General features: G+C 37.3%; 1 protein-coding gene across 1 annotated transcript in view; it reads right to left on the reverse strand.

The window, feature by feature from the left end:
* Window positions 1-8,013: 8,013 nt before the first annotated feature.
* The window catches only part of SAMSN1 (SAM domain, SH3 domain and nuclear localization signals 1), a 38,542-nt gene continuing 33,451 nt past the window's right edge, over window positions 8,014-13,104 (reverse strand). Inside the window, exon 8 of the mRNA XM_081949895.1 lies at window positions 8,014-8,625. Within this exon, the coding sequence (XP_081806021.1) occupies window positions 8,426-8,625 (200 nt within the window). The 3' untranslated portion in view covers window positions 8,014-8,425. The remainder of the gene's footprint in view (window positions 8,626-13,104) is intronic.

A 13,104-nucleotide genomic window follows, 5' to 3' on the forward strand; every position in this document is an offset into this window, starting at 1 on the left:
GTTATGTGGGTCGGCACTCGAGTTCGTGTGATAGCACGCACGTATGTGCTTTTGGCACCCGAGGCGAAAAAGGTTCGCCATCACTGGTATATAAGAACTATCATGTCTGTTCCTAAATTCAGTAGTAATTTATTTCCTTTCTTCTGCCGTTTTTCTCTTCTCAACCTTTCCCAAAAGCCCTACGTTGTAGGATATAACATAAGAAAGTGCAGTAGAACTTGCCAAATATGTTTGTGACCAGCTCAACTATTTCCTAACCATGTTTAAAGCATGTAGTATGCACTGAGGAAATTTGTCCTCAAAGAATGCATTAGGAAGAATCGTTAGCATCACGGAGTACCATTTGCCAGTGCAATTTTAAACTCAGGGTGAGAAACAACTTAAAATCAGCCTTCTGATGGAACTTTTCACAGTTCAAAGCTAAATTCATATTTGAAAGTTAGACAAATATGGCTTGTGGTGTTTTCTGTGGGAAATGGGTCCAAATAACTTTTTGAGTGTTTAAGGTTAAGGACCCCTGGTCTATGGAGATTCTCAATCATCCAAGTCATGGTTGTCCCAAACGTGCTTTACAATATGCAACTGGACTTTCTTGGGTTTTTTCTTTGAAAACATTTAGCTTCTCATCTAAGAAATGGAAGAGAAACAAAATATTTTCAAGGAGAAAAAACAAACCAAGACAGTTCAGAGGCTTTTTGAAAAGCACCTTTGCGATCCCCTTTTATGGGTACTGTAATCATAGGAATTCTGTTGCAGTTTAAAAATAATGCTGAACTTTCTGGATCTTGTGACATTAGCTATGCTCAAGAGCTAATCTGTTTATTTCTAACTGCTTTGCAGTATATTTCAATATGTAAAGTGTGTTTTTTCTTTGAGATAATGTGATTGTCTTCACATAGTAAGATAATAAAACAGTTTAATCAAAAATAACCTTTATTTTAATAATAATTTGTACAAATGTTTGCTTGCTTGGGATTCAGTTGTTTATTTTATGTTAACTCAATTTCTTCCTGCCCAGGTCACTAGCCAAATTCCTTGGTGACCAGCAGTGACGTGCGGTGAGGTTTATGGCTGGTGAGGCACTGACACAGTGGTGGGTTTCAAATATTTTTAGACTTGTGGTCTTCAACTCCCAGAATTCCACAGCCAGGCATGCTCAGTTCCGATTTAAAGCAACAGCATTTGTTTTTCTCCTTTGCGAAATAAGTTTCCTTTTTTAATTTTCTTTTTCTTCTCCCTTCCCCTCCTTCCTCCCTCTTTCCCTTCCTCCCCTTCTCTCAAACACACACACACACACACACACACACGCACATGTTGGATTGGACTATCTCTCCTACCCCCTTTCCTCTATCATTCACTCTCAAACAGACACACACACACACACACAAACAAAAGTTGGATTGGATATCTTTTCCAGTGGCTTGAAAGCAGCTCCTCTGTTATTCCCCCCATTCCCCTACTGCCTTCCCCAAACACCTCCACCATTGCAAATGCAGTCTGCTGTCTGGGTGGGAAATGCCTGGAATGCAATAAAGCCCACCCATTCACCTCCTGCTGGCAGGCTGGGGTGAGAGGAGAGGCAGAGAAGCCGGAGGGGAGCCGATCCGAGCCTTCCAAAAGAAAGAGGCTGGGGGAAAGTGTGTGTGCTACAGCATGGCTCTTTGCCTGGCTTCCGTGGATGACTCTGCTTAACTGTTTAAAAAAGCCCCTAAAAAGCGCCCTCTACTATGAGGCAGGAGAACTGCGTGCCTCACCTACATCAGGAATTTCTAGGCTTTTAACCCTTGCTTAACTCTGCTCGAGTGATCATAAAACGCCTAAAGTCAGACTAGATGAGGCATGCAGTTCTCCTGCCTCATAGTAGAGGGAATTTTTAAAGGGGCTTTTTTAAACAGTTAAGCAGAATCATTCACCGTGAGGCAGCAACTAGCTCAGCTTTTTCCTTTTACATTTTTTTTCTTTAATGATGAGAGTGATGAGGCTGTGCCTCACTTGCCTCACCTGACTGCACGTCACTGGTGACCAGCTAGGTCAGTCTCTTGCCTGTTCATACCATTTGTGTCTCCAAGATCATTCCACAAGGCACTTGGAGAAATTTTGCCTCCATCTAGTGGTTCTTTTAATTTTTGCAGCCCTCCATGGGAGAGGACATAAGGCAGAACAAATCAAAAGGTGGTCAAAAAAGTGAATTTGCCAGAGGACAAAGCTGACTGAAGGTCAAACCAGAATATCCAATAAAATTCTGTATATTTGCCCATTTCCTTCCAATTGTTGGACATACTATGGATTTACTTCTGAGTAAACATGGACTGTATGCAGTTGACTACAATTTTAAGTCAGTTTTTTTTCTATTTCTCTGGATCTTTGCTTCTCCCCTCCCCAAGGCTTGTCTATATAAATGCATTGCTATTTTTGAGTTAAAGAATATAACTTGAAAATATGGGATTCTTTATAGAAGATTGATTCCAACAATTAACTAAATTGCTTCAAGAGGGTATAGTTATAACAGATTGAAAATGTAGTCTGTCTGTATGCCAGTGATTGGCTGATGTCCCTGCTGTGCCAGGGGAAAGAGGGAGAATTTCTTTGCCAGCTTTCAGTGAAGGACTTGCTGCTGTGACAGCAGATCTCACTCAGGGACTTGATTTAATGTTACCAATTACCATATCTTTGTAATTGCAACCCATGCCTGATGAGGATGGTAAGACAGTAAGGCATTGAGTAGAACATCTTTGTCTTATAAGGATATAATGTTTTCCATTGATCTTACCTTTTAATGTTTCATCAACTCTGCAACCAATTGATCATTCCTTGGATAAAATCTGTACTGTAACTGTATGCCAACATTTGTGATTCATTTTTACTTAACTAATCAAAATGTTGTTCCACAAGACCCTGATGATGTTCAAGATGCTTCGTAGGAGGCATTGCCTCAATCCAAACTGGCTGTCTTAGATAGCATATTTCTCATAGCCTTATCAAAGTATAAGACATGAGTTATTAATCATACCATCTTCTCTCAAATATCTATCAGTCTACTGGGATGGCTCACTAGAGTGTTTGCCAATTAAAAAAAAATCTTAAGTAATGCATTGTGGGAAGTTTTTATTCTTGTCCAACCAAGTAGAATATTGGAAAGGAATTTTGTAAAGGAGATTAGGGCTCTGTCCTTTTGTTTCTCATTAGCACCACTCTCTGAAAACTGAACAGCATCAACTTTGATATAGAAAAAGAGTCCAGTAAAAGTAAGACTGAGTTTGAAAATATCCTAAAGCATGGGTGTCAAACTCAAGGCCTGTGGGCCAGATGCGGCCCATGGGGTGCTAAGATCTGGCCCATGGGGCTGCCCTGGAAATAGTGAAGGACCGGCTTGCAGTGCCTCTGCCAGCAAAAATGGAGCTTGGGAGGGCCACATATGGCCTTTCTGAGCTTCATTTTTTGCTGCAACAGCCTCCTGCAGCCCTCTGTCAGCAAAAATGGAGCACTCATGGCCCTCCCAAGCTCCATTTTCACTGGCAGAGTGCTTCGGCCACCACAAGCGATGCTGAGCTGGCCATGCCCATCCTGCCTCCCGAGGTCAAACACAACCCTGAGGCAGCCCTCAATGAAATCGAGTTTGACCCCCCTGGGCTAGAGCTTGCTAAGCTTGTAGTTCTAGCTGAAAAAACTGAACTGAAGAAAAACTGAAGAAGCTTCATGGATGAGAAGTGAAATGTCTTCAAGGAAACACAAAGAAAGTCCAGTTGCCTTTTGAAAAAGTACTTTTGGACAACCATGACCTCAATGATTGAGAATTCCCATAGACAAAATAAAAAGGCTTTGTGTTTTTTTTTTTGCTTTTCCAGAAAAAGCAAGTAGGCAGGGTTTTGCAGTGCCAGTGCTTTTAGGATGAGTGGATTTGGGATGTTTGCAAGATGGTAATTAGAGTGGAGAATATAGAAGACTGATTTCATAAATAGAAGTATGCTAACTCAGCTGTGTCCCAATGTTTTTTGAATGCAACAGTCAAGTGAGCCACTAGGCAGCCATTACTTAAATTGGGTAATATACTAGTTGCTGAAAGAAGTTACATAATATTATGCGATCACTGAACAATAACCGCATGGCTATATTTTGGCAAAGGAATTGCTGATGTACAGAAGCAAAGTCAGCACAGGAGATAATGATAAACTAACCTTCCAGTCAAGTGTGCTTTCTAAATACCTGTCTGCAATATTAGGAACAGACTGAAATTGGTGCATTCCCAAACCAGTAATCCTGGCTTCAACCTATTACTTTTGGTTCAATTATTTCTAAGCCACTGATGGGCCTTCAATTAGTGCTGCTTGCATGATTCCATGCAAGAGCTTTCAAAGCTTCTCTTACATTGCAAACACTTTTTATATCAGCTGTCAATGCGGATAATCCAAGGCTAAAAGTTAAACCATTTTACAGAATTAGAATTATCCACGTTATCTTTAACAATATTTCCATCAAGAGAGGTGTGAGTGTAAATATGAATTACTATATCTCAAACTCTTCTTATATTACAACTTTACATTTTGTACAAAATACTGTATATAACTTCTGATAAGGTATGTGCTTAAAATTGAAGAGAATACACAATGGAAATATATAAAAAATGTTTGCTTGTTTGTTTGTTTGATTGAATGCTTAGTCTATATCTCTCCAAAATGAAACATTTGGGAAGAAAACCACCTCTCCCCACATGTTTGCTTTTGTGTTCCAATAGCAGAGAATAAAACAATAGCATCTCAGTTGTGGTTATTTTATTTAAGCCCGATAACTGAAATTGAGGTTAATTGACCTTTATATGATGGATACACAGAACAGTACTTAAACTGCACACATGGAGAGCAAGTTTATTTGAAAAGCAAATTAAATTAATTGACATTCATGTGAAGCTCTCTTGCTTATTGCTAGCTGCTCATGTGAATAGTTTGTTGATGATATTGATAGAAGAAACATTCGTTTCTGATAAATAAGATTTTCAGTTGAATAGGTTTTAATTAGATGAGTTTTACCTGGACTTTCACTTGTACAATCTGAAGCTAATCCTTTCAGGTAAATGTTTAATGCCTCCTTCTTAAAATTTGAGCACAGAGGCTTCAAATTCAAATAATCATGAAGGCTACATAAGGACTATTAATTAATCTACTGACGCAATACTGAAGGCTTTTCAAACATTGATACAAAAGTCCAATTGAGTTAAAAGTCAAGAAAATAGAGAATACAATGTTATGCATTAAACAAAATAAATATTAAAAACAACTTTGGTCCTAATTCCATATATGAACTCCATAGTTGAACTCAACAGGGATTTCACTATTCATTCCCATTTTGTCTCTTAACAAATGTTCAACAGTAAATCAAAACATGAAATGTAAAAAGTTAGGAAATTAAGGGATATACAAATTTATATTCCTATGCTTTTTCTACACTTCCACTTTGATCTTTCATACCCTTTTTTCATCAGCTATTTAGGGAAGGTGTATAGTTTGTTTCCAAAAGATGCTTTATCATCCTGTACTACCCTTCCTACATATATCTCATTCCCAAAGAGGCTCTTTTGAAAAGATTGATAGCCACAAATCTTTTTTGCCTGTTCCTCCATAAAAATAACCAGTGGTTTTGGAATGGGATCAACCAAGGTTAAAGGAAGAAGGATGCAATCACATTCTAAGACAAAATATTTCCTCTCCGAGTCAACCATATCTCCTAGGGCAGTGATGGTGAACCTTTTTTGGCTTGTGTGCCAAAAGGGGGGAGCACAGGGGGGTTCGTGTGTGGGTCTGCCACACCCATAATGCAATGTGTGACCCCCGCCATTGTTTGCATGCTTTCGTCCTCCCCAGGCTCCAGAGGCTTTATAGGAGCCTGGGGAGGGTGAAAACAGCCCCTCACCCCCCTGGAGGCCCTCCGGAGGCTTCAGGAGCTTCCCTGAAGCCTCCGGTGTGCAAAAATAAATGGCTCTATGGGCAAACCAGAAGCTCAGGAATGGGCCAGTTTTAGCCCTCTGGAGCCTTCAGGGAAGCCTCTGGAAGGTTGCTGAAGGCTCTGGAGGACTAAAAAGGGCCCTACGAGCAAACCGGAGGTTAGTGGTGGGTTTCAAAAATTTTTGGAACCTACTCTGTTGTTGTGGCCTGCTTTGTGGGAGTGGCTTGCCGGTCATGTGACCGGGTGGCAGTGGCTTGCTGGCCATGTGACATGAGTGCAATAGTAAGAGCAAATTATAAGTAAATTTAATTTCTCGATGGCACATCTCACCTAAATTATGTCTGGGTAGTTTACAGTGAAAACATAGTAAGATCTTTTTAATGAAAACAAGAACAGCTTCCTTTTATTCTGCTTTTAAGAAAAATAGACCACACTTTGTATATCATCTCAATATTTTAAGTTTGTTAGTAACAATTCTTAGGCAGAAATCATATTTCCAATCACTTTCCCTAAACTTTTAAACAGGAGCTTTATAGACTCTCCCCTTTCTCCAAAATACTGCAATGTATGCAAACTAAAATAAAGACATAAGTTAGTGAGACCATCCTATAACTAAACTATGGATTTTTAACATAACTGAAGTTAAACAGAACATTCTGTCAGATAAACCCAGCTCAACAAGTAAGGTCAGAAAGTGAATGGAAAGCAAAAAAATAACTGTCTTTCTTCCCTCCCCCCCTGACTTGACATTACTGAAAGTATGCTTTATTGGTCATTTCCAATCCAATTTGATATCCACTTTCTAAAATTGCTAGAGCTTTATTTCTATGTTTATCATCCTGTACTACCCTTCTTTCTGGACAAATCACAATATATTATTTGCAGAGCTATTTATAATTTATGTTTGTTTGAACATTGCAATCATGTCAATAGGGTTAGTCATATCAGTTCTGTTTGATTTGATGATGGTGTGGCCAGTATCTGCATTTGATCCCAATGCAGATCTCCTTAGCTGTAAGTATTAATATAGTTTATTTTTTTGAAAAAAAAAGAAGAGACAAACTAGACTCAAAGAACTTTAGGCAAATTCATTAACCAAATTAGATGACCTGCTTTTTAAAGTTCTACGATTACAGAACTTAAACAGATTTCCCAGATGGAAAAGCTAGGCTATTTTATAGTGTCTTTTGGGGAAAAAACTTTACATTACAATTCAGTGATATTATTTTATTCTGAACTATGGTGTTGTGGAAACTCTTGGAAATACCACATATTATCAAGAAATAAAACATATTGATCAAAGAACAAAGCAATATTCTGTTCCCAATTGAAGTATAAATAGCTAGACTCACTTTGTCATACTTTAGACCAGGGCTGTCAAACTCCCAGCCCACAGGCCAGATGCGTTACATGCTGGCCTCACCCACGCCTGCCATAGTGAAGGGAGAAAAGTCCTGATACATCATGTGACGCCACTGGGATGACATGAGTTTGACACCCTTGCTTTAGACATATTATGCAATGGTCCAGAAATCAATATTGCTGGGAAAGATAAAAGAGGATGTCCAGTATCAGATGCTGAGCAGACAGATGTAGACAGATCATTCTAGAGAAGTCTATCTATATGGTCACTAAAGTGTTGACACTGACTTCATGGCACATACTTAATTTATTTTGCAGGAGAATATTTATATATCATTATAAAATAAAGCTGATATGACATTACAGAGAAATGGACAATAATACAAACTTTTTTAAAAAAATCTTGATAATAAATATATATCTAAATGTCTATTTGTATATCACATACATTGAAAAAAAATTGAGAAAAGAAAATTACTTGCTGCTAATTAATCTTCTACATTGTAAAGAAAATAATGAAAAATATATGGGAAAAAATAAACATATGGACAAAGTATCAGGATCCAGAATTAAATGTCATAAATAATGTAATTTATATAGATATATATTCATTTACCTTAAAGCAATATAAACTGTTTTAACTGATTATACATTCTTCACAGTGGATTAATTAAAATAGGTATAGTAATATTTCTATGAAAAAAAATTGCTTGTTACATGTTAATTGTATTTGGAAAAAGTACCGTATAGAAATATAGCATTACATTAAAAGGATGGCTATATAGTTTTTTTTTCAAATTAGATAGTAATTATATACATTCTTACAATATTTAAATATTTAAATGTTTAGATAAACAATTGTAAAATAATGTTACTCATATTGTAGAAATATAACTTTATATGAATTCTGTATAAAATCCAATTAGGATATTTTAAGAAAGTTGCAAATAATAATATAGGACATTTATATTATTTGTTTGCAAAATCTGATAAAAAGGTAAAGTGAAATAGTCTCAAAATTAATAATGTATACTATGATTATTGTATATGTGTACAAACAAATCATTTCAGTGCATTTCTTGAAACTCTCACATAAGTAATAATAAGCTGGAAATGTAAGCAAGTTTCAATCTGATTCAGCAATAGAAATTTTCTGGATGATGTCAGACAGATTTTCTGCATCCAGATCTTCTTTACTATTGTCTGACATTTCTGGTGAGATATAGCAACCAGAATCTCTTGGACAGTCATTTAATTGTAGTTTGTTAGGGCTGAGGATAGGCTTTAACATCTGTGTCATTGGTTCTGTTTCCTGGTCTTGCTCATCTAAAAAAACACACACAAAAAAAAACACCAATCAGCCAGAGATTAAAAATTACTTCAACAAGACTTGAGAAAAAGCATAAAGTAGTATACCACATTCCACTAGTGAAATGAAAATTTCTTATTGAATCACAGTTAGAACAAAGAGGAGCTGATATCAACCATGAAACGTATTGCTAATATTCATTTTTCAAGCCAACTTGATTCATAGAGCTTTTTTGAAAAATTAAGCTAGGTTGAAGGGCACTTTTTCAAAGTCATGTGTTCATAAAGCAACATACATATGATAAAAATAAATCTATCAGTATGTTTTCTTTTACAAATTGTAATTGCATGTGGTAATGATCTATAGCTGTAATGGCGAACCTATGGCATGCGTGCCACAGGTGGCATGTGGAGCCATATCTGCGGGCACATGAGCCATTGCCCTAGCTCGGCTCCAGTATGCTGGCCAGCTGATTTTTGGCTGGCCCACCTATGCTATCCTTGCCTCCCTTGGAATCTCCATGCAATGCCAGGTAAATACAGAGCTCACACGGAGGCTCTGGGATGGCGTTTTTGGCCTCCGGATGGCCTCTGGGAAGTGGGGGAGGCTGTTTTTGCCCTCTCGAAGATCCAGAAAAGCCTCTGGAGCCTGAGGAGGGAGAAAACCGGGCCTACCGGGCCCACCGAAAGTCAGGAAATGGGCAATTTCCAGGCTCCTGAGGCCTCTGGAGGGTAGAGAGGCTGTTTTTGCCCTCCCCAGCCTCCAGGAAAGCCTGTGGAGCCTGTGGAAGGTCAAAAATGGCCCTAACAGGCTCACCATAAGTTGGGAAATGGGCCTTTTGTGGCCTCCAGTGGGCCTCTGGAGGGCCTCAGGGGGGCTGCGGAGACTGTTTCCAGAGGAAAGCCTCTGGAGCCTGGGTAGAGAAAAAAATGGGCTGACTGGAAGTCAGGAAACAGGCCGTTTTCATCCTCCCAAGGCTCCAAAAAAGCAATGCGCACATATGTGGGGCAGCAAAGGGAGGGGGGTCATGCACACGTGTGCACACTTGATAGTGAGTACAAACAGGCTTTTAGCACTTGAGGCGAAAAAGATTTGCCATCACTGATCTATAGAGATAGGAAAGAGACACAGGCAGGGAAATCATTGGATAAGAAGCTTCTTTTCCTGAAGTAAATACTTGGGCAGAGCAAATTTCTCTAGTTTCTTTGGATGTAAAGGGGATGGGCGTGAGATGTACTTTCAGATTTACAAGATTTTGTTAATGTAACATTAATAAGCAGTATTAGGTCATCTGGGTGTGCTTCTGAGGACTACTTCACCAGGCTCGTCAACCCAACTACTGTTATCTTTGACCATTAATCATAATTGTTGATACTGTCAGAAGCTGATAGAAACTGTAATCAAAACAGATGGTGGATATCAGATTGAGGAAAACCAAAGCAATTGTGCACAAGCAATTCCTTAGCATTGTAGTTGGTAGCTCAACAGCTCGAGTCCTAACCAAGGACCTAGGAACTGTTAAGGTAACGTCGGAGGATATAAGTTGTTCCAAGTAGGGTGGTTTTTTGTAGAGTCAGAATGTTCAAGTCAGGTAAATTTAGAATTTTCAAATAGCGAGGTAGCCTTTAGGTATTGCTCCAACGGCTCCAATTACAATTGGAACAACACATGATTTCTTTTTCCACAGTCTCTCAACCTCAATTTGCAAGTCCCGGTATTTTGTGATTTTTTCCTTGCTGTTTATCTTCAATTCATGCATCACCAGGTATTGCAATGTCAATGAACCATACTTTTTTCTTTTCAATTATTGTTATGTCAGGTATGTTGTAGGCCAAGTGCCTGTCAGTCTGGATTCTGAAGTCTCACAAGATCTTGACTTTCTCATTCTCTAAAACCTTCTCAACCTGATGGTCCCAGTGGTTTTTGCTGTACTCAAATCCAACTTTTGGCACAATTTCCAGTAAATAATCTTAGCAACGTGGTCATGGCATTGTAGGTAGTTTGTGAAATTTTGCTGCATCCGCTGATCAAGTGGTCGACTGTTGGCACAAAATATTTGTACCCATACACACTGTTTAATGGAAAATGGATTACTTACATCAAAATAAAATAAAAAAATGTACATAAAAAAGACAGACTGATTTGAAGATCGTTGTGTCAGTTATATGGAATTTTCAAACATTGCAGGGAGAACCTCTGATCAAGAATCCTAGAAAGTAAAGCTCACCAATAACTTTAAAGTTTACCTTAGGTAAATGTTTTAAAAGTAGTATAAAACTACTTCTCATGCATATCAGGCAATTAAAGTTTATCCCTAAATAATTATTTCAAAGGTATATTTTGCCACTTTTGAAAGGAATTCCTCTACTAAATAGAGGAACATCCCCCCCCCCCAAAAGACAGGCTAGGGATAATAATATTCAGAGCAAAGTATAATGGTACTATCTAGAGTAAGACTTTTTTTTGCTTCCATGGGTTGTCCAGCATGTTTCCCAATACTGTTGTTCTGATAAGAAAGCTATCAATGCACAATATGACAAAGAGTTCTATTTTTTAGCCTGCTTGTCACAGAGCCTGATGGTGAATTGGGTTGAGAGAAGTGACTGTCACTGTCACTGGGAATCACTGTAACAACCAGTTGGCCAATATGATCCAATTCTCTGTGAATCAATTATGCTCTCAGGCTACAGTGTGGACTTTTCTAGTGCAAGACTGCATTTCTCAAAGATGTGACACATTAATCTTTTCATATGGCTTCCTAACTGAACGTGTATTTTGAGTTAAAGCATTTTACCACAAATGACAAATGTCAGTTTTAATCTGTAAAATATTAGTTAAAGACCCAGGATATAGAAATCGGTTTTCTTTTTTTTTAAAAAAAATCACTACTAATTGTCACTGAATCAGCAGAATATACTATCTTATCAACTTGTAGATGTCATGTAATTTCCCTAAAGTAAAACAGTTTCATAAAAGATAAATGACTTTTGGTCAGAGTTATATAATATAGCGTTAGCAGAGCCTATGATATGCATCATCCTTTTGACATGTATATTCTACACTACTTTAGTCTGTAGGATTAGGGCAGGGATATTGAAGCAATATAAAGCTGATACATGCTTTCTGACACACCTTTATTATAAATATTCATTATGTGCATTTTTTACCCTTGGTTTACCCTTGAAACTTATTTTTCTCCTTAAATGTGTAATTTTCTTATATGTAAGTATAATCGCTGCAGCCTTTCCAGACTCACTGAAGCTCTAAAAACTCAGGCTCCCTTACAGCTTATCTAAACAGGTCTATGATATAATCTTGTGATTGCAGATGTGATATATATGCCATATATTATAAGGCGATTCACTTGTTTTGGCATTGTTTAGTATGCAAACTTACAATTATGGACGATATAAATATGATGATAGTATGCATTTCATGAAGCATGCATAAATGTCCTAGATAAACCATTTTTTCCTGCAGAAGGTGAAAGGTTTTACATAGAATTAGTTAATGAACTTTATTATTGAAGTGCCATGAATTTCAGTAGGACATGTGCAAAGAACATTGTCATGGATATCAGAAGCTCTGCTTGACTGAATCACTAGAATGTGCAAAAATATGCTTCCCTGGTTGGGTTCACTTAGACACTTTAAAATGAATTCCAGTTGAAGCCTGGAGACACATTTATGCTAATGTATTAGTTTAGAACCACAATTTATGTTAATGTTTAGCTTTAAAAGCTTTATAAATATAGTATTACTTCCTATGGAAGAACCTGTATTTTAACATTACAAATATTTATTTCTATTAATTTTTGTCATTTATTTTGGGTATAATCAGCATTAAAGTGATTGATTATATGAATTTATTATCTCTGCAGTGAAATGAATGAAATCTAAGAGTCTAAACATTTGGACACAGAGAAAATCCATGTCATAATTAGACCATATGTCAATCAAGCATTGCAGATTCTTTTTCAAGCAAAACAAACAGAAGCCTCAAATTTTTTGAGAACACTGTCCTATCCAGTTTTATAGAAATGATCATTTATATATTGAGGGGAAAGCTAAATTTAATTCTGAGTATTTCAGCATTTTTTTCTAACCGATAACTAGCCCTGTTATAAAATTGTGCTTCTGATTCCTAAGCAGTACACATAATCAATTTTAATTAGAACAATCATTTTTAGCAGGCAGAATTATAAATATTGACCTTGGAAAGTTGATTTCAAATGCAATATTTAGTTACACCAAAGATGTCCAGGATTTCAACCCAATTTTCCACTTGATTTGACTTCAGTGCTGCAATTTTGCAAAGGTCATGCAGAATTAGTTATTCTGCTAAATATTAACCCCAGGAATACATTGCCTTGCCTTTCTTTCATTACAATTAATTCAGTAAACAATCTATTATGCATCTTCACATACTTTTCTTTTCTAGTCATTTCCATTACCTTGTTTATTTATTTATAAAATGGCAGATTCCATTATGAATTT

This window comes from Natrix helvetica, assembly GCF_964273705.1.
Source record: "Natrix helvetica genome assembly, chromosome: 4".
Taxonomy (NCBI): domain Eukaryota; kingdom Metazoa; phylum Chordata; class Lepidosauria; order Squamata; family Natricidae; genus Natrix; species Natrix helvetica.